This window comes from Rattus norvegicus, chromosome 5 (genome assembly GCF_036323735.1).
Source record: "Rattus norvegicus strain BN/NHsdMcwi chromosome 5, GRCr8, whole genome shotgun sequence".
Lineage (NCBI taxonomy): Eukaryota > Metazoa > Chordata > Mammalia > Rodentia > Muridae > Rattus > Rattus norvegicus.
The window spans coordinates 5,331,763-5,351,023 of NC_086023.1; the positions used below are offsets into that span (position 1 = coordinate 5,331,763).

A 19,261-nucleotide genomic window follows, 5' to 3' on the forward strand; every position below is an offset into this window, starting at 1 on the left:
ATTTAAACATCTAAATATATATGCATATATAAAAATCAAAATTCCCAAGAAATGCTTGAACCTGAAACCTCTAATTCCAATGTCTGATAAGACATAATCTTCCTTGAAAATGGAAATAACGATAATCACTCCTTATAAACTTGATAAACTTCTTTCCATAATGTGAATGAGAATCTAAAAACAGTTTTAATTACAATTGCAACACGACAGAAGGGACCATATGTACTGCCTTTAAGAAACCAACCATTTCCGTTTCCTTTATTCTCAACACAAAGTTAAGTTCACTTCCTTCCATCAACTATATTTATATGGCAAATGATCAGTTTATTTCTTTTTACATTTCCGATGAGTTGATTACTATCTTTTAAAATAAAATGTGAAGATTTCCCACTGTAGAAAGAAAGGGAGTTGTGTACAAAAAAACAAGAAAGATGGACAGTTTGACAGACACCCAGTCTATTCTTTTATTTTCAGCCTGCCTCAGACACTAATTACCATTTTCTGTGAAGGAGCTTACATGACTGATCAGGGTTGCCAGAAAAACGTACCCAGTTGGTGTATTTATAATGTATAGAAGAACTCTCACCTGAATATTTTATTTTTCTCACTATCTGTGAAATGGATCTTCTGGAAAATGATTCACTGATGATCAGAAAATTTAACCCCTGCCCCCCAAAAACGGAATAGACTATTTTATTAATGTCTGTCTGATAAATTTATGTACTTATGAGAACACCACTTAAGATATTTACTTGATAGTACCAATACCAGCATCACATCTTCTAGAATAATATGAAGGCTATGATCATAAGTAGTGGAGATTATATATGATGTGGTCCCAGAAAACATCTCTATGGTCACAATTTCTAATATAACCAAGTACACAGTTTCATTCAATCACAACAGTTTTCTCTAGTGTCTGCAGAATCTCCAAGCAAGACTTAGTGCCAGCAGTTTCCCTTGTTAGTGGAGGGATAGAAGCTGCTTCCTGTCTCTTCATGGTAATCTGGAAGCTATGAGGTCAGGAGGCTTACATGTTTAGCCCCTTATGACCAACAATCTTGCTTCTGTAATCTATTTGTAAACACCAAGCAAGAAGGCTCCTGCTTATCATGAATTTAATATTTTATTTAGAGAAATGTGTCACTATATAGTTCACAGGGCTCTCATTACAAGTTGTAATACTCCTAAGTTAGTTTTAAAAAAATGCTAGAAGTGTGGGCACATGCCTGCATAACTGTCTCGTTGATAGCTTGTCGCTAATCTTTCACCAGATTCAAACAGCAGAGTAGTACCTTAATTAATTAATTTTTTAAATGTGCCCAAAGAATGTGTCAAAACAAATTGAGAAATATATAGGAGTAGTCCAGTAAACATCAACCGTACTCAAAGAAGTATATGCCACTAAGGAAACTTGAAAATAAGAGAAATCTCCCCTAGGATTGTCAATTGGATTGCTTATCTAATACCAAATACACATTCCTGAAAACACAAATACAAGCAATATTATACTGACTGAGTAGGTTATATTTAAGTACTTAGAAACTGTACATATATATGTATCCATGCATATCTATTATATATGTGTATCTTATGTTAACTTACATAGAAATAATGTGTAAGAATGAGTAATAAAAAAAACCAGAAAGTCATGATTTCAAAAGAGAACAAGGAGGAGTATACGTAAGGATGTGAAAGGACATGGAAGAGGAAAAGGAAGGAGAATGTGAAGTAATTATCTCAAAAATAAAGGAAGTCATAAGCAGTTTTGTACCTTAAGGCCTTTCCACTGAGTAGCCTCTTATAGTAAGGAAAGCATGGTGCGTATACTTACAGTTTACTGGATACCACCAAAATGTCATTGAACAAGGTCAGATATCGTTTCTTTCTTTTCCACCCCCTTCGGATAACCGCAGCACCTTGGCAAACCACGGTTCGATTTTCTTCTCCTACATCTTCCTCCTTAGTTGTATCCATATGGAAAAAAACAAAACAAAACAAAACAATTCTCCTGATGCAGAGCTCCACCTAGAGAACAAGTATTCAGTGGATAAGTTAAAATGTTCATACTGTATTTCAAAGGGTGAACGGTGTTAAAATGCAGACTAAGTTTTCCAAGCATGATTCTGTTGAGCTACAGAGAGCTTTAAAATGTAACAGAAAATATGTCATGTATGAAGGGAACTATTGGGAACGTATTGAAGAAGTAGGATCTTTTCAGAAGAGGGACCCTTTTCAGAAGTGTGATGGGAATAGTTTGAAGAAGTGTAGTTGGTAGGATATAGAGCAATGGTTCTCAAACTCTAAATGCTACAACACTTTAATGCAGTCCCTAAACTTGTGGTGATACCCTCCAATAAAATTATTGCATTGCAACTTTATAACTGATTTTTTGAAACTTTTATAAATCCTAATGTAGATATATATTATGTCAGATATCAGATATGATACTCTGAGAAAATGCTACAACTAAACCTTTGTGAGCTAACATTGTAGATGTGCTGAAAATAATCAGGTTATCTTGATTTAAACCAGTTAGGTCTCTGGGAGAGTCTCAGAGTTGCCAGGCTTGGTCCAGCTCAAGATACAGGAAAGAAAGATTCCTGATAGTTACGAACAACAACAACAACAAAAAAAAAAAAAAAAAAAAAAAACCAACAAGAACAACAACAGGAAAAATGAAAACAATACAAGCATTCATCAAAAAATTTGTGAAATTGGTCTTGTCTAGCAAAGGTAGACATTTGCCCTGACTCTGGGATAAGGGACATAATGCTCTCCATTGACTTGTTCATATTAGGATATCAATTTCAATTGCGACCTTCTTTATTCTTGAAGGGGGTAATCATACTTGGTATAAATTTAAAATCCCACATCTAGGTTACAGACATTTTCCAACATCCTCATCCCCTTCTTCATTATACTAACTCCTAACATGTGCTAGAATCCCCTTCCTCTCTTTGTGAGTCCTTTTCTGTGACCAAGCTATCTCCATTTTCTCTTTTGATGGTCTTCCTTGTCTTTTCCCAGACTTGGTCAAGCCTGTTTCTGTTTTCTATATTCTGAAATTTTCCATGTGCCTCTGAACATTTTTCTCTCTTATCCATAATAAAATTGTTCCCTATAATAAGGGAGTGGCTTCTGTTTTGGTGGTTTCTTTATTGGGCCCTGCTCTTTCAGTTTGGATATTTAAAATATATAGTTACTCAAAGTGACTATAATTCATCCCACAATATATGTTACATCTTTCAAAGAATATGTACAGAAATGTCATAGCTTTCACTTAGAAAGGACTTAAGAATCAAAAAGAGAACAGACAATAGTTGCCATAACACACATCAAGCAATTTGTAAAAATATGTTTAAAAAATAGTACTACCTCAGCTTCATGAACAAAATTTTAAGTTAATGACCATGTCATCAAAGTTGTACATGTCTCATCTGAGTCAGTGTTAAATTCTGAGCATTAGATTCCAAAGGGCACAATGTGTGTTGGAAACAATAACAATTTCTTTTTTTTTTTTTTTAGTCCAGTAGATTTCATTCAAGACATGAAGGGATGATTCAATATGTGGAAATCCATTGATATAATTCAGCATATAAAAACTGAAAAGTCACATGATTATATCATTAGATGCTGAAAAATATCGGGAAAATTCCATCATTTCTTTTCTTTTTTTTTTTTTAAAGACACCTTCACACTCTTTACTCCCTTTACCTAATGCGTCCTTAATGCACAAACAACCTAAAGAATCCAATTAAAAGAATCGAAGATTACAACACAGCGGGACAGCGAGACCGCCATGGTTCTATATCATGACACAGTGAGTGAAGGGTTAATTTGGAATTTCTGCTCCATAAACTGTTCCCAAATGGTTTGCAGCACCCATAAGAGATAAATACACAATACTGCCGCTGCTGATCCATAGCGTGGCTTCTTTTCTTTTCTTTTCTTTTCTTCTCTTTTCTTTTTTTTTAAGCTGAGCACAACTATTATCATTTTGTAATTAAAAGCATAAAATATATCTAACACCCAGTCCCACACTACATCAGTTATACATAATATTTAGTTATCCATTCCATTATTATCCATTATTTAAGAAAGGCCTAAAATCTATATTATATCTTGCTAGCTTGTACACTATCTGATAACTATCCAATAAAATATGTATTTTCAGAGTTAAGCAGCCTGATAGGCTATGAAACTAGAATCAGTCTTCAACCACATCAGAAATCTGAGAACGACCAAATATCTATACACATAGGAAGCCTAACATGGCTTCCAGAACTGAGAGGTTGTAGAGACAAATCTCCACTAGTGCAGTCGCTTGTTAGGAACATGTGAGTGCAAGTCTTCAGTCTTCGGGCCCAAAATCAACTGACAGACTCTTGAAATGGAGATTTTGAAGGGCTAATCACCCTGTCTTGGCAGAGTTTATCAGTCAAATATTCTGCATAATTTGTCCTTTTCTGGACAGTATAGTCTGCAGATGAAACAGGCAGTTTTGTCAAGTGGCTGCCTAGCCACAAATTATTTCCTCACCTGAAGGTAGAGATGTTCACATTCTTCGTTAAATCCACCAAAGGGGAACAGTTAGGAGCAGATATGTCTCAAAAAAAAGATAAATAACTTTAAATCTCATACTTTGTGGATTTCTGACGTTTGTGAAAACCATCTATGTATATGAGACTATCTGGACTGTTGTCTTTATATCTTTTTTTTTTCAGTTACTACTGTACTTTATTGTGTTCAACCAAATCACCATGTTACAAAAATAGCAAGCTGCCATAATAAAAAATAAGGCTCCTCTATCCAGCACCAGATAGCATCATTTTACTTTCAAGCCTAGAAATTGCACACTTGTATATAAACCAACCGAAGATGAGGATTGAGAGTTCATCTTGGTGGACCTTTCCTTTGATGAATATGAAGTGTCCTTCCTTATCTTCTTTGATGACTTTTAATTGAAAATTGATTTTATTTGATATTAGAATGGCTACTCGAGCTTGCTTCTTCCGAACATTTGCTTGGAAAGTTGTTTTCCAGCCTTTCACTCTGAGGTAGTGTCTGTCTTTGTCTCTGAGGTGTGTTTCCTGTAGGCAGCAGAATGCAGGGTCCTCATTGCGTATCCAGTTTGTTAATCTATGTCTTTTTATTGGGGAGTTGAGGCCATTGATGTTGAGAGGTATTAAGGAATAGTGATTATTGCTTCCTGTTATATTCATATTTGGATGTGAGGTTATGTTTGTGTGCTTTTCTTCTCTTTGTTTTGTTGCCAAGACGATTAGTTTCTTGCTTCTTCTAGGGTATAGCTTGCCTCCTTATGTTGGGCTTTACCCTTTATTATCCTTTGTAGTGCTGGATTTGTAGAAAGATATTGTGTAAATTTGGTTTCGTCATGGAATATCTTGGTTTCTCCATCTATGTTAATTGAGAGTTTTGCAGGATACAGTAGCCTGGGCTGGCATTTGTGTTCTCTTAGGGTCTGTATGACATCTGTCCAGGATCTTCTGGCCTTCATAGTTTCTGGCGAAAAGTCTGGTGTGATTCTGATAGGTCTGCCTTTATATGTTACTTGACCTTTTTCCCTTACTGCTTTTAATATTCTTTCTTTATTTTGTGCATTTGGTGTTTTGACTATTATGTGACGGGAGGTGTTTCTTTTCTGGTCCAATCTATTTGGAGTTCTGTAGGCTTCTTGTATGCCTATGGGTATCTCTTTTTTTAGGTTAGGGAAGTTTTCTTCTATGATTTTGTTGAAAATATTTACTGGTCCTTTGAGCTGGGAGTCTTCACTCTCTTCTATACCTATTATCCTTAGGTTTGATCTTCTCATTGAGTCCTGGATTTCCTGTATGTTTTGGACCAGTAGCTTTTTCTGCTTTACATTATCTTTGACAGTTGAGTCAATGATTTCTATGGAATCTTCTGCTCCCGAGATTCTCTCTTCCATCTCTTGTATTCTGTTGGTGAAGCTTGTATCTACAGCTCCTTGTCTTTTCTTTTGATTTTCTATGTCCAGGGTTGTTTCCATGTGTTCTTTCTTGATTGCTTCTATTTCCATTTTTAATTCCTTCAACTGTTTGATTGTGTTTTCCTGGAATTCTTTCAGGGATTTTTGCGTCTCCTCTCTATGGGTTTCTACTTGTTTATTTATGTTTTCCTGGAATTCTTTCAGGCATTTTTGCGATTCCTCTCTGTAGGCTTCTACTTGTTCTCTAAGGGAGTTCTCCACGTCTTTCTTGAAGTCCTCCAGCATCATGATCAAATACGATTTTGAAACTAGATCTTGCTTTTCTGGTGTGTTTGGATATTCCATGTTTATTTTGGTGGGAGAATTGGGCTCCGATGATGCCATGTAGTCTTGGTTTCTGTTGCTTGGGTTCCTGCGCTTGCCTCTCGCCATCAGATTATCTCTAGTGTTACTTTGTTCTGCTATTTCTGACAGTGGCTAGACTGTCCTATAAGCCTGTGTGTCAGGAGTGCTGTAGATCTGTTTTCCTGTTTTCTTTCAGCCAGTTATGGGGACAGAGTGTTCTGCTTTCGGGCGTGTAGTTTTTCCTCTCTACAGGTCTTCAGCTGTTCCTGTGGGCCTGTGTCTTGAGTTCACCAGGCAGGTTTCTTGCAGGGGAAAAGTTGGTCCTACCTATGGTTCCAAGGCTCAAGTTTGCTCGTGGGGTACTGCCTAAGTCCTCTCCGCGGCGGCAGCAACCTGGAAGATCTGCGCCACTCTTTCCGGGAGCCTCCGTGCACCAGGGTTCCAGATGGCATTTGGTGTTTTCCTCTGGAATCAGTAATGTGTGCAGAGTGAAGTCTCTTCTGGTTTCCCAGGCGTGTCTGCCTCTCTGAAGGTTTAGCTCTCCCTCCCACGGGATTTGGGTGCAGAGAACTGTTTATCCGGTCTGTTTCCTTCAGGTTCCGGCGGTGTCTCAGGCGCAGGGGTCCTGCCGCTCCTGGGCCCTCCCCTACGGGAACCCAGAGGCCTTATACAGTTGCCTCTTGGGCCAGGGATGTGGGCAGGGGTGGGCAGTGTTGGTGGTCTCCTCCGCTCTGCAGCCTCAGGAGTGCCCACCTGACCAGGCAGTGAGGTCTCTCTACAATAACAATTTCTTAAAAACCAGAGAATTCTTAGATTGTGGGTTAGATTTACCAGTTTCTTAAAATAAAAATCTACAGCCATGGAGGGTGAAGTAATTGGATTGAGCATAAAATAATCCTCACTTCTAACTTGTACAGTTTTTAAAACTTTACAGAAATTATTCTCCTGTGTAGCACAAAATATACCCCTCTCCATGTGATAAATTTGTTTCTGTAGAACATTGGTCCTAAATATTGCTACAATGATTATCCTATCAAAAAACCACTGCTGAGTTGAGTTATTTCACATGATCTTGAATAATCAAGACAGAACATTTCATGATACCATAAGTCTATCATGAGAATCAAATTATATAAATATATACCTTTTTAGTAAAGCCTGCGATGAAGAACTTATCAAACAATGTGAAATTTTCGTTTGCCTTCCTGCCTCTAGACACCAAACTGGTGACTACAGTGGCTAGAAAACTACTGAAGTCTCAGGATTCTGTAGTTGTCAGGCTGAAGGACCATAGTGATGTCAATATTCTAAGGCACATGTCATCTGGCAAAGTGACACGTGCATTTAATTTACTCTCCCTGTGGCTTTTAAACAATTTTTGTACACAGGTGGAACCACAAGTGTTTGTAATGAATAACATTTTCACAACTATAAATACACATATAGATGTAGATATACCTATATGATATGGATGAGATAGAAGTCAGATACATGGATGGATAGATGGATAGATGGATGGATGGATGGATGGATGGATAGATGGATGGATGGATGGGTAGGTAGATAATTAGAGAGGGATGGAAGGATGGATGGATGGACAGATGGACAGGCAGATAGGTGGATAGACAGACATGTGTATAAGAGGATATTGGTTTAAAATATTGTGAAATGCATATGAATCTTCAAAAAGTGTCAATTCTTATTTTTTTCAACATAAGGTTACTTATGAAAAAGGTAGCATGGAGACTTCTTTAACACTGAGAACCTTAGAGCTGAATAGACACAAAATCACAAGGAACTGTGAATTGTAATGTGCTTTCCTGACATAGAATTAGAAACCTTCACACACTTCTGTGAAGCCAGACAGCTTTGAAGGATACAGAGGAGGACACACAGCTATCAATATATAGTAAATTTTATAGAGTAAAGCCTAGATTAATCTAATTAATTTGTAAATTAAAATTATTAACCTAATAAGTTAGTTAAATTATTATTACTAAATAACAAAGTATTTGAACTTATACCCAATTTGTTTGGTCTTGGTCAGTCAAGTTTTTTAAAATAAAACACAGTAAAAAAAAAAAAAAAGACCAGCATACACTTTTGAAATTCTCATGAAACTTGATTTTCCTAGTTTGTGTCCAAAGATTAACATCCACAGGTTATCTTGTCTAGCCATTTCCTGCCTGTCCAAAGGACTTAGATTTGGTTCCTATTGTTGACTTTTGGTGGCTCACACATCTTATAACCCTAACTTCAACTCACCCTGCATCCTCTTTTGGTCTTCATAGAGAGCTCCATGTGTGCCATACTTTTATATAAAAATTAAAATAATTTATAAAAATATTAGCACTCCCTTAGTCATAGAATATGGTAACACATCTTAAAAGTAATTGAAATGAATTGTAATTTTGTACTTTGTAATTAACTGAAGCTTCACTTGATAAAATACTATAAAGTTTCATAAATTCAATAATCCTGACATACCTGCACATCAGGCATATAGAAGGACATTCTGGAGTATGGTGTTGATAATGATTATATCAAGAGAAAAAACAGTTAAGTGATGATATAGTCAGCTTATATTAATCTGATTTTGTATGAGAAGATCAATGGAATATGTCTTCCATGATATGCTGCTTCTGGTTAAATGTAAGAACCTATGTTTAATTCTATATTTTCTTTTCTAGCAAGCCTTGGATTACCTCTTAGAGATCAATCCCTTTCAAAACAACATTATTTAAAGTCCAGATTTAACCTAATTTTTCAGTAAGTAGGAAAATCTCTGCCTTGCAAAAGATAAATCATATTTTCCCATATAGAAATTATCTCCATGTTTTAAAAGTCTAATTGTATCTATTCTAGAAAATACATATGATACATTCAGTGAAGCTTGGTTCTCATCTGCTTAACAGCTAATATCCATGTGTAGGTGATATAGGACATACTTGTCTTTCTGGGTCGAGGATACCTCACTTGGGATGTTTATTTTCCAGTTCCATCATTTGCCTGCAAATTACATGATGCCATTTTCTTTAACAACTGTGTAATATTGGAATACGTAAAGTATCAAATTTTATTTATCCATTCTTCTTTAGAGAGGCATCTAGCTCATTTCCACTTTCTGGTAATTGGGAATAGAGCAGCATTAAATATGGTAGAGAAAGTCTCTCTCTGATATGATGAAATATGCTTTGGGTTTATGTTGAAGAGTGGTATAGCTAGATCTTGAGATAAATTGATTCCCAATTTTCTGAGGAACCTCCATACTGATTTTCATAGAGAATGAAAAAGTTGGGGCTGGAGAGATGGCTCAGTGGTTAATAGCACCGATTGCTCTTCCTGAGGTCCTGAGTTCAAATCCCAGCAACCACATGGTGGCTCACAACCATCTGTAATGAGATCTGATGCCTTCTTCTGGTGTGTCTGAAGGCAGCTACAGTGTGCTCATATACAATAAAATAAAATCTTTAAAAGAAAAAGTTTGGGGTTGGGGATTTAGCTCAGTGGTAGAGCACTTGCCTAGCAAGCTCAAGGCCCTGGGTTCGGTCCCCAGCTCCGAAAAAAAAAAGAAAGAAAAAAGAAAAAGTTTGCATATTTTTATTGAAAACCAATTTTTTTATTTTTCTGTACTTTGTACATTTTTCCTCTATAGAATGTATTGTTGGTTAAATATCTTTTCCCATTGTGTAGACTCTTGATTTGCCTAATGACAGTGTCTTTTGGCATGTATAGCTTCTTGGTTTAAGGAGGTCCCATTTTTATTAAATTTTGGTGATAGCACTTTCACTAATAGAGTCTTGTTCAGAAAGTTTTCCCTTCTGTCAGTGAGTTCAAGGTTATTCATTACATACTCTCCTATCATATTGAGTATATCTGGCTTATTGTTGTAGTTTTGCTGCATTTGTAGTTGAGTTTTGTACAGGGTGATAAGTATAAACCTATTTTAATTCTCCTGCATGCAGACATTTGATGAAATCTACCATAGGTATGTAAATTTATGTCTGGCTTATCAGGTCAATTCTTTTTATCACTGTGTCTGTTTTGTGCCAATACCATACTTTCATTATGTCACATTGTTATAGATATCCAGTTCGTTCTCGTTCTCTCTCTCTCTCTCTCTCTCTCTCTCTCTCTCTCTCTCTCTCTGTGTGTGTGTGTGTGTGTGTGTGTGTGTGTGTGTGTGTGTTTACTTCCATTTGAAGTTGAGATTAGTCCATTCAAGATCTGTGACCTGTACTGGAATTTTGATGGGGATCACACTGAATCTAATGAATACTTTGGTTAGAATGACCATTTCTTTTTTTTTTTTTTTCTTGGACATTCTTTTTATCTACATTTCAAATATTATCCCCTTTTCCGGTTTCTCCTCCAAAAAATTCCTATTCCATCCCCACACCCCTGCCTCCCTGAGGGTGCTCCAGCAACCTACCTACCCACTACCTCCAGCCTCCCCAAACTGGCATTCTCCTATACTGAAGCATCAAGCCTTCATAGGAGCAAGGACCTCTCCTCTTATTACTGCCCAACAAGGACGTCCTCTGCTACATATGCGACTGAAGACATGGGTCACTCCATGTGTATTCTTTGGTTGGTGGTTTAGTCCCTGGGAGTTTTGGGGTGTCTAGTTGGTTGATCCTATTCTTCCTATGAGGTTGCAAATCCCCTCACATACCTCAGTCCTTTCTCTAACTCCTCCAATGGGGACCCCATTCTTAGTCCAGTGTTTGGCTGCAAGGATTTGCCTCTGAATTTCTCAGGCTCTGACAGAGCCTATCTGAAGACAGCTTCTGTCAGCAAGCAACTCTTGGCATTCCCAATAGTGATTAGGTTTGATGACTGCATGTAGGATGGATCACCATGTGTGGCAGTCTCTGGATGGCCTTCCCTTCAGTCTCTGCTCCACATTTTGTGTCCGTATTTTCTTCTGTGATTATTCTGTTCTCCCTTCTAAGAAGAACTGAAACATCCACACTTTTGTCTTTCTTCTTGAGCTTCATGTGGTCTATAAATTGTATCTTGGGTATGCCAAGTTTTAAGATTAATATCCACTTCTCAGTGAGTACATATCGTGTGTGTTCTTTTGTGATTGGGTTACCCTATTCAGGATGATATTTTTTACTTTCATTCATTTTCCTAAAACTTACATGAAGTCATTGTTTTTAATAGCTGAGTAATTATCCATTGTCCAAATATACCACAGTTTCTGTATCCATTCCTCTGTTGAGTGACATGTAGGTTTTTTTCCAGCTTCTGGATATTATAAAAAAGGCTAATATGAACACAGTGGAGCATGTTTCCTTGTTATATGTTGGAGCATCTTTTGGATATATGTCAAGGAGTTGTATAGCTGGGTCCTCAGACAAAACTATATCTAATTTTCTGAGGAAATGACAGACTAATTTCAAGTTCATTTCTTAAGACTGTTCTAAGATCAAGGGACAATAAATGGGATGTCGTAAAATTGCAAAGATTCTGTAAGGCAATGGACACTGTCCTTAAGACAAAATGTCCACCAACAGATTGGGAGAAGATATTTACCAATCCTACATCTGATAGAAGATTAATGTCCAATACATACAAATAACTCAAGAAGTTAGACGCTATAAAATCAAATAACCCTATTAAAAATGGGATGCAGAGCTAAACAAAGAATTCTCAGCTGAGGAATTTTGAATGGCAAAGAATTACCTAAAGAGGTGGTCAACATCCTGAGTTATCAGGGAAATGCAAATCAAAACAATCCTGAGATTCCACCTAACACCAGTTAGACTGACTAAGATAAAAATTTCAGGTAAAGGCAGATGCTGGTGAGGATGTAGAGATAGTAGAACACTCTTCCATTATTTGTGGGACTGTAAGATGGTGCACCCACTCTGGAAATCAGTCTGGAGGTTCCTTAGAAAATCGCTGGTGGACAGGGGTATGTAAGCCTTCTTTTGGAGACAGAGTAGGAGGAATTGGATGAGGAACCATTGGAGAGTGGACCAGAAGGAGGATAATTACTGGACTGTATATAAAACAAGTCTAAATCAACAACAACAACAATAGTAAATAATAAAAATAATGAGAAGGAGGAGGAAGAATTGGAGGAGGAAGAAGAGGAAGAAAAAGAGAAGGAGGAGAAAGATAGAAAATCTTCATGGAAAGGGAGTGGTAACCGCAGGGCAAGACCCCACCTAGTTAATCTTCCAACTTTTGAAAAAGAATTTTTAAAAACTTTAAAATAGCTGTATTGTTACATGCATTTTACACCACCCCTTGAGGAGAGGAGATAGCGGAGTGATGTTAAAGCCTGCCTGGTCTACAGAAATTAAACAGAGACATAGACAGACTAAGAGAAATCATGAACCAAATGGACTTAACAGATATTTATAGAACATTCTATCCTAAAACAACAGGATATACCTTCTTCTCACAACCTCATGGTACTGTCTCAAAAATTGACCATATTAGTCATAAAACAGGCCTCAACAGATACAGAAAGATAGAAATAATCCATGAGTCCTATCAGACCACCACAGGCTAAAACTTGTCTTCAATAACAATAAGGGAAGAACACCCACATATACATGGAAGTTGAACAATGCTCCACTCAATGATAACCTGGTTATTTCTATAAAGAAAGAAATTAAAGACTTCTTAGAATTCAATGAAAATGAAGGTACAACATACCCAAACTTATGGGACACAATGAAAGCTGTGCTAAGAGGAAAACTCATAACTCTGAGTGTCTGCAGAAAGAAACAGGAGAGAGCATATATCAGCAACTTGACAGCACACCTAAAAGCTCTAGAACAAAAAGAAGCAAATACACCCAGGAGGAGTAGAAGGCAGGAAATAATCAAACTCAGAGCTGAAACCAACCAAGTAGAAACAAAAAGGACCATAGAAAGAATCAACAGAACCAAAAGTTGGTCCTTTGAGAAAATCAACAAGATAGATAAACCCTTAGCCAGACTAATGAGAGGAAATAGAGAGTGTGTCCAAATTAAGAAAATCAGAAATGAAAAGGGAGACATACTACAGAATCAGAGGAAATTAAAAAAATTATCAGATCCTACTACAGAAGCCTGTATTCAACAAAACTTGAAAATCTGCAGGAAATTGACAATTTCCTAAACAGATACCAGGTACTAAAGTTAAATCAGGAACAGATAAACTCCTAAAGAAATAGAAGCAGTCATTAAAGGTCTCCCAATCAAAAAGAGCCCAGGTCCAGATGGGTTCAGTGCAGAATTCTATCAGACCTTCATAGAAGACCTCAAACCAATACTATCCAAACTATTCCACAAAATTGAAAAAGATGGAGCACTACCGAATTCCTTCTGTGAAGCTACAATTACTCTATACCTAAACCTCACAAAGACCCAACAAAGAAAGAGAACTTCAGACCAATTTCCCTTATGAGGATCGAAGCAAAAATACTCAATAAAATTCTGGCAAATCGAATCCAAGAACACATCAAAACAATCATCCACCATAATTAAGTAGGCTTCATCCCAGGCATACAGGGATGGTTTAATATTCGGAAAGCCATCAACATAATCCATTATATAAACAAACTGAAAGAACAAAACCACATGATCATTATATTAGATGCTGAGAACACATTTGACAAAATTCAACACCACTTCATGATAAAAGTCCTGGAAAGAATGGGAATTCAAGGTCCATAGCTAAACATAAGAAAAGCCATATACAGCAAACCAGTAGCTAACATTAAACTAAATGGAGAGAAACTTGAAGCAATCCCACTTAAATCAGGGACTTGACAAGGCTGCCCACTCTTTCCCTACTTATTCAATATAGTTCTTGAAGTTCTAGCCAGAGCAATCAGACAACAAAAGGAGATCAAAGAGATACAGATTGGAAAAGAAGAAGTCAAAATATCACTATTTGCAGATGATATGATAGTATATTTAAGTGATCCCAAAAGTTCCACCAGAGAACTACTAAAGCTGATAAACAACTTCAGCAAAGTGGCTGGGTATAAAATTAACTCAAATAAATCAGTAGCCTTCCTCTACACAAAAGAGAAACAAGCCGAGAAAGAAATTAGGGAAACGCCACCCTTCATAATAGTCCCGAATAATATAATACACCTTGGTGTGACTTTAACCAAGCAAGTAAAAATCTGTATGATAAGAAGTTCAAGCCTCTGAAGAAAGAAATTGAAGAAGACCTCAGAAGATGGAAAGATCTCCCATGCTCATGGATTGGAAGGATTAATATAGTAAAAATGGCCATTTTACCAAAAGTGATCTATAGATTCAATGCAATTCTCATCAAAATACTAATCCGATTCTTCAGAGAGTTAGACAGAACAATTTGCAAATTCATCTGGAATAACAAAAAACCCAGGATAGCTAAAGCTATCCTCAACAATAAAAGGACTTCAGGGGGAATCACTATCCCTGAACTCAAGCAGTATTACAGAGCAATAGTGATAAAAACTGCATGGTATTGGTACACAGATAGACAGATAGACCAGTGGAATAGAATTGAAGACCCAGAAATGAACCCACACACCTATGGTCACTTGATTTTTGACAAAGGACCCAAAACCATCCAATGGAGAAAAGATAGTATTTTCTGCAAATGGTGCTGGTTCAACTGAAGGTCAGCATGTAGAAGAATGCAGATCAATCCATGCTTATCACCCTGTACAAAGCTTAAGTCTAAGTGGATCACGGACCTCCACATCAAACCAGATACACTCAAACTAATACAAGGAAAAGTGGGGAAGCATCTTGAACACATGGGCACTGGAGAAAATTTCCTCAACAAAACACCAGTGGCTTATCCTCTAAGACCAAGAATTGAAAAATGGGATCTCAGAAAACTGCAGAGCTTCTGTAAGGCAAAGGACACTGTTGTTAGGACAAAGGGACAACCAACAGATTGGGAAAAGATCTTTACCAATCCTACAACTGATAGAGGCCTTATATCCAAAATATACAAAGAACTCAAGAAGTTAGACCGCAAGGAGACAAATAACCGTATTAAAAAATGGGGTTGAGAGCTAAACAAAGAATTCACAGCTGAGGAATGCCAAGTGGCTGAGAAGTACCTAAAGAAATGTTCAACGTCTTTAGTCATGAGGGAAATGCAAATCAAAACAACCCTGAGATTTCACCTCACACCAGTGAGAATGGCTAAGATCAAAAACTCAGGTGACAGTAAATGCTGGGAAGGATGTGGAGAAAGAGGAACACTCCTCCATTGTTGGTGGGATTGCAGACTGCTACAACCATTCTGGAAATCAGTCTGGAGATTCCTCAGAAAATTGGACATTGAACTACCTGAGGACCCAGCTATACCTCTCTTGGGCATATACCCAAAAGATACCCCTACATATAACAAAGACACGTGCTCCACTATGTTCATACCAGCCTTGTTTATAATAGCCAGAAGCTGGAAAGAACCCAGATCCCCTTCAACAGAGGAATGGATACAGAAAATGTGGTACATCTATACAATTGAATACTACTCAGCTATCAAACAATGACTTCATGAAATTCATAGGCAAATGGATGGAACTGGAAAATATCATCCTGAGTGAGGTAACCCAATCACAGAAAGACATACATGTTATGGGCTCACTGATAAGTAGATATTAGCCCAAATGCTTGAATTACCCTAAATGCACAGAACACATGAAACTCAAGAAGGATGACCAAAATTCAAATGCTTCACTTCCTTCTTTAAAAGGGGAACAAGAATACCCTTGGGAGGGAAGAGGGAGGCAAAGTTTAGAACTGAGGCAGAAGGAACACCCATCCAGAGCCTGCCCCACATGTGGCCCATACATATACAGCCAGCAAACTAGATAGGATGGATGAAGCAAAGAAGTTCCAGCTGACAGGAACCAGATGTAGATCTCTCCTGAGCGACACAGCCAGAATAAGGCAAATACATAAGCGAATGCCAGCAGCCAACCACTGAACTGAGAATGGGACCCCCATTCAAGGAATCAGAAAAAAGGACTGGAAGAGCTTGAAGGGGCTAGAAACCCCATAGGAACAACAATGCCAACCAACCAGAGCTTCCAGGGACTTAGCCACTACCCAAAGGCTATACATGAACTGACCCTGGGCTCCCACCTTATAGGTAGCAATGAATAGCCTAGTAAGTGCACCAGTGGAAGGGGAAGCCCTTGGTCCTGCCAAGACTGAACCCCCAGTGAATGTGATTTTTGTGGATAGGGTGGTAATGGTGAGAGGATGGGGAAGGGAAGCCCATATAGAAGGGGAGGGTGAGGGGTTAGGGGGATGTTTTCCTGAAACTGGGAAAGGAAATAACAATTGAAATGTAAATAAGAAATACCCAATTTAATAAAGATGGAGAAACAAAGAAATATATCTAATAAAAAATTGTAAAAAATGTAATTTTCAAAAGGGGGTTAAGCAACTTGTCATCAATCATGAGGATCCAAGTTGTATCCCATGTGGTAGGAGGACAAACTCCCCACTAATTGTCCTCTGACCTCCATATACTCACACTGACACATATAGACATTTGCACACAGAATATACTAATTAATTAATTAATTAATTAATTAATTAATTAAAGGTGTTTCAAATCATCTGTTCTTGGCCTGAACTCACTTCTATCTTTGGATTACACAGCTCTCTTCCCCACATCTGCCTTTCTTTCTCTCATGCCTGTCATGCTTGCATGTGCGTTTATCCTCCCGTAGTGTCCATGTTTAAATCTGTATTCACTACAGCTCTGGTGACTAGACAGATGGTTCCCAAGTTAAAAGAACTTGCGGTGCGATCATGAGGCCTACAGTCCAAATCCCAGCATCCTGCAAACACCAGACACTACAGCTGCCACGAGAATATTGAAAAAGAGTTTTACCAGGCCACAAGCTCGACAGAATTCCAACCTCTATATTTGGGCTATGATCAACATGTTTGGATACTTAGCAAAAGATTTTTGCTGGTCAGTCTTTAAAATGTGCTCATTATTTGTACCAATTGAGTAATGTCATTAAATGTACTCCTGTGCCAGAATATTATTAGTCTGTAAGGAATTTAGAAGGATTAGGTGCCAAAATACCCAGCACAATACTTGTATATTTTTTTAGTATCATACAGAACGAATACTCCAAGAACTAAGAACTCTGTAGACCTTCCATGGTGTATTCCTTCAGTCATCTCAAACACCGTGGGCTTCTCTTGCTCTCTGCCTGCTCAGTCTGTTTACATCTCCCACATTACACCAGAACCCATCAGGTTTGCTTTGCCATCATTCTATTAAACTAAGTATTGTGGTGATTATTTAATGTCTCTGTCTTATTTTGTGCTGTTTGGGAAACCCCCATTTGAAAATCAACTTTGTTACAGAGGCACAAATCTTCAATAATGTCTCCAGACAATATGCCTTATAGTTAATTTAATGTTTGCACTCAGAGGTGCAAACTAACAAGAAGGGCCTGAAAAAGAGAGGAGAGGAGGCTATTAAATATTTTTTAGTAATATGTTGCCTCTGTCTTGTGCAGAACATGTAGAGTTGAAGCAACACCAGTATAAAATCCATCTGAGTATTCAGAGGGCCTTGAGACTTGATGCTCACACATGTCCTGCCTAAGTGGTTTCCACCAGGATTGTGTCACTGGCAAGTATGACATGTTTTAGAAGCATCCTCAACAAACCCTGCTAAAATTTGCCTACCTGTTAATCTCATACTATTGCCAACTGATTTCTGCTATTATACGTAATATCAACAGAAGCATTTTCACTAAATTCCATACCTAACATTTAGGCATTATCTATCAATTATTTGCAAAAGTGCAAAATATTTGTCTCCAATAAACATTTCCATTTGCTTCTTATTTTATTCCAGATCAAGAGTTAAGAATGCCTTCTTTGAATTATTTTTTCTGTATTGTTGTAGGGACACTTACTTGTCTTGGTTAATATGACTCTTTTTGACCTGTGTCACCTCTTTGAAAGTCTGTCCAAAGTGAGCAGTGGGGTGAACAATGGCGGGTAAGCAATGGGAAAGCACATGGCCTCACACCTATACCTGAACCCCACCCACTGTGGCCCCTCCCTCCTATTTCCCTCCCAGGCTGCTGCAGAGCTCCCAGCACTCAAATGTATTTTCCCTATCTTTTCTTTTGTCCTTTAACTCCAAACTCTGGTAAAATTAAGGAAATTTTCATTATGAAGTTTTGGATTCACTTTACATTTAAACCTATCAGTTTTTCTAAGGTGTTTTTGCCGTAGCTAAGCAGGTCCTGAGTAACTTCCAAAAGAATGTTACATTGAATTCTTTTAGAAAAGGCCTTGCCCTTTCCTAGGGCACAGGAGCAGCCTTCCTGCCAAGAATAAACAAGTTCTAACCCTGCAGACTCCTACAGCATTAGGTAGGAATCTATTACTAAACTGCACTTTCAGCTTCACTAAAAAAATCTGAAAGAACAGGAACAAGTGTAGAGTGAATGGGGGAAAGACGTGTTCCCTCAGAAGCCAGGATCCCTAGCGAGCTTCCTCAGGCAAGGGTGGGGAAGATGGAGCAGGCTGCAGTCTATGGGCACTAGCTATCCATTCATGTGCATAGCCAGTCAACAGTTCATCATACATAAGCACAGACCCCTCCACACACAAAAATAAAAAATTCATCTTCACAAGGAATAAACACTAGTTTCCAGTATGTGCAGAAGAGTAGGTACTGAAGTGGGACATCCCAGAGATGACACAGACTAAGGGTAAATCTGAGGAGAGAGAGAGAGCCGTTAAGAGTTTAGTCCAAAAGCTTGGATTACCCAAAATTGAATCCACAGAACACATGAAGCTCGAGAAGAAGAACGACTAAAGTGTGGGTGCTTCAGTCCTTCTTAGAAGGAGGAAAAAATACTCACAGGAGGAAATATAGAGGCAAAGTTTAGAGCAAAGACTGAAGGAAAGACCATCCAGAGACTGTCCCACC

General features: G+C 37.8%; 1 protein-coding gene across 6 annotated transcripts in view; it reads right to left on the reverse strand.

Moving 5' to 3' along the window:
- The window catches only part of Tgap1l4 (GTPase activating protein testicular GAP1 like 4), a 123,007-nt gene that overhangs the window by 25,758 nt on the left and 77,988 nt on the right, over positions 1–19,261 (reverse strand). For 5 of the 6 annotated variants that reach the window (XR_010066806.1, XR_010066808.1, XR_010066805.1 and 2 more), the window contains one exon: positions 1,835–1,962. Coding sequence is in view for 1 of the 6 variants with exons in the window: in XM_063288692.1 (XP_063144762.1) it covers positions 1,835–1,962 (128 nt within the window). In the remaining 5 variants the exon portion in view is untranslated. Of the gene's footprint in view, positions 1–1,834; positions 2,029–7,463; positions 7,602–19,261 lie in introns of those variants that run through there. The other variant, XR_010066809.1, reaches the window with a different exon arrangement.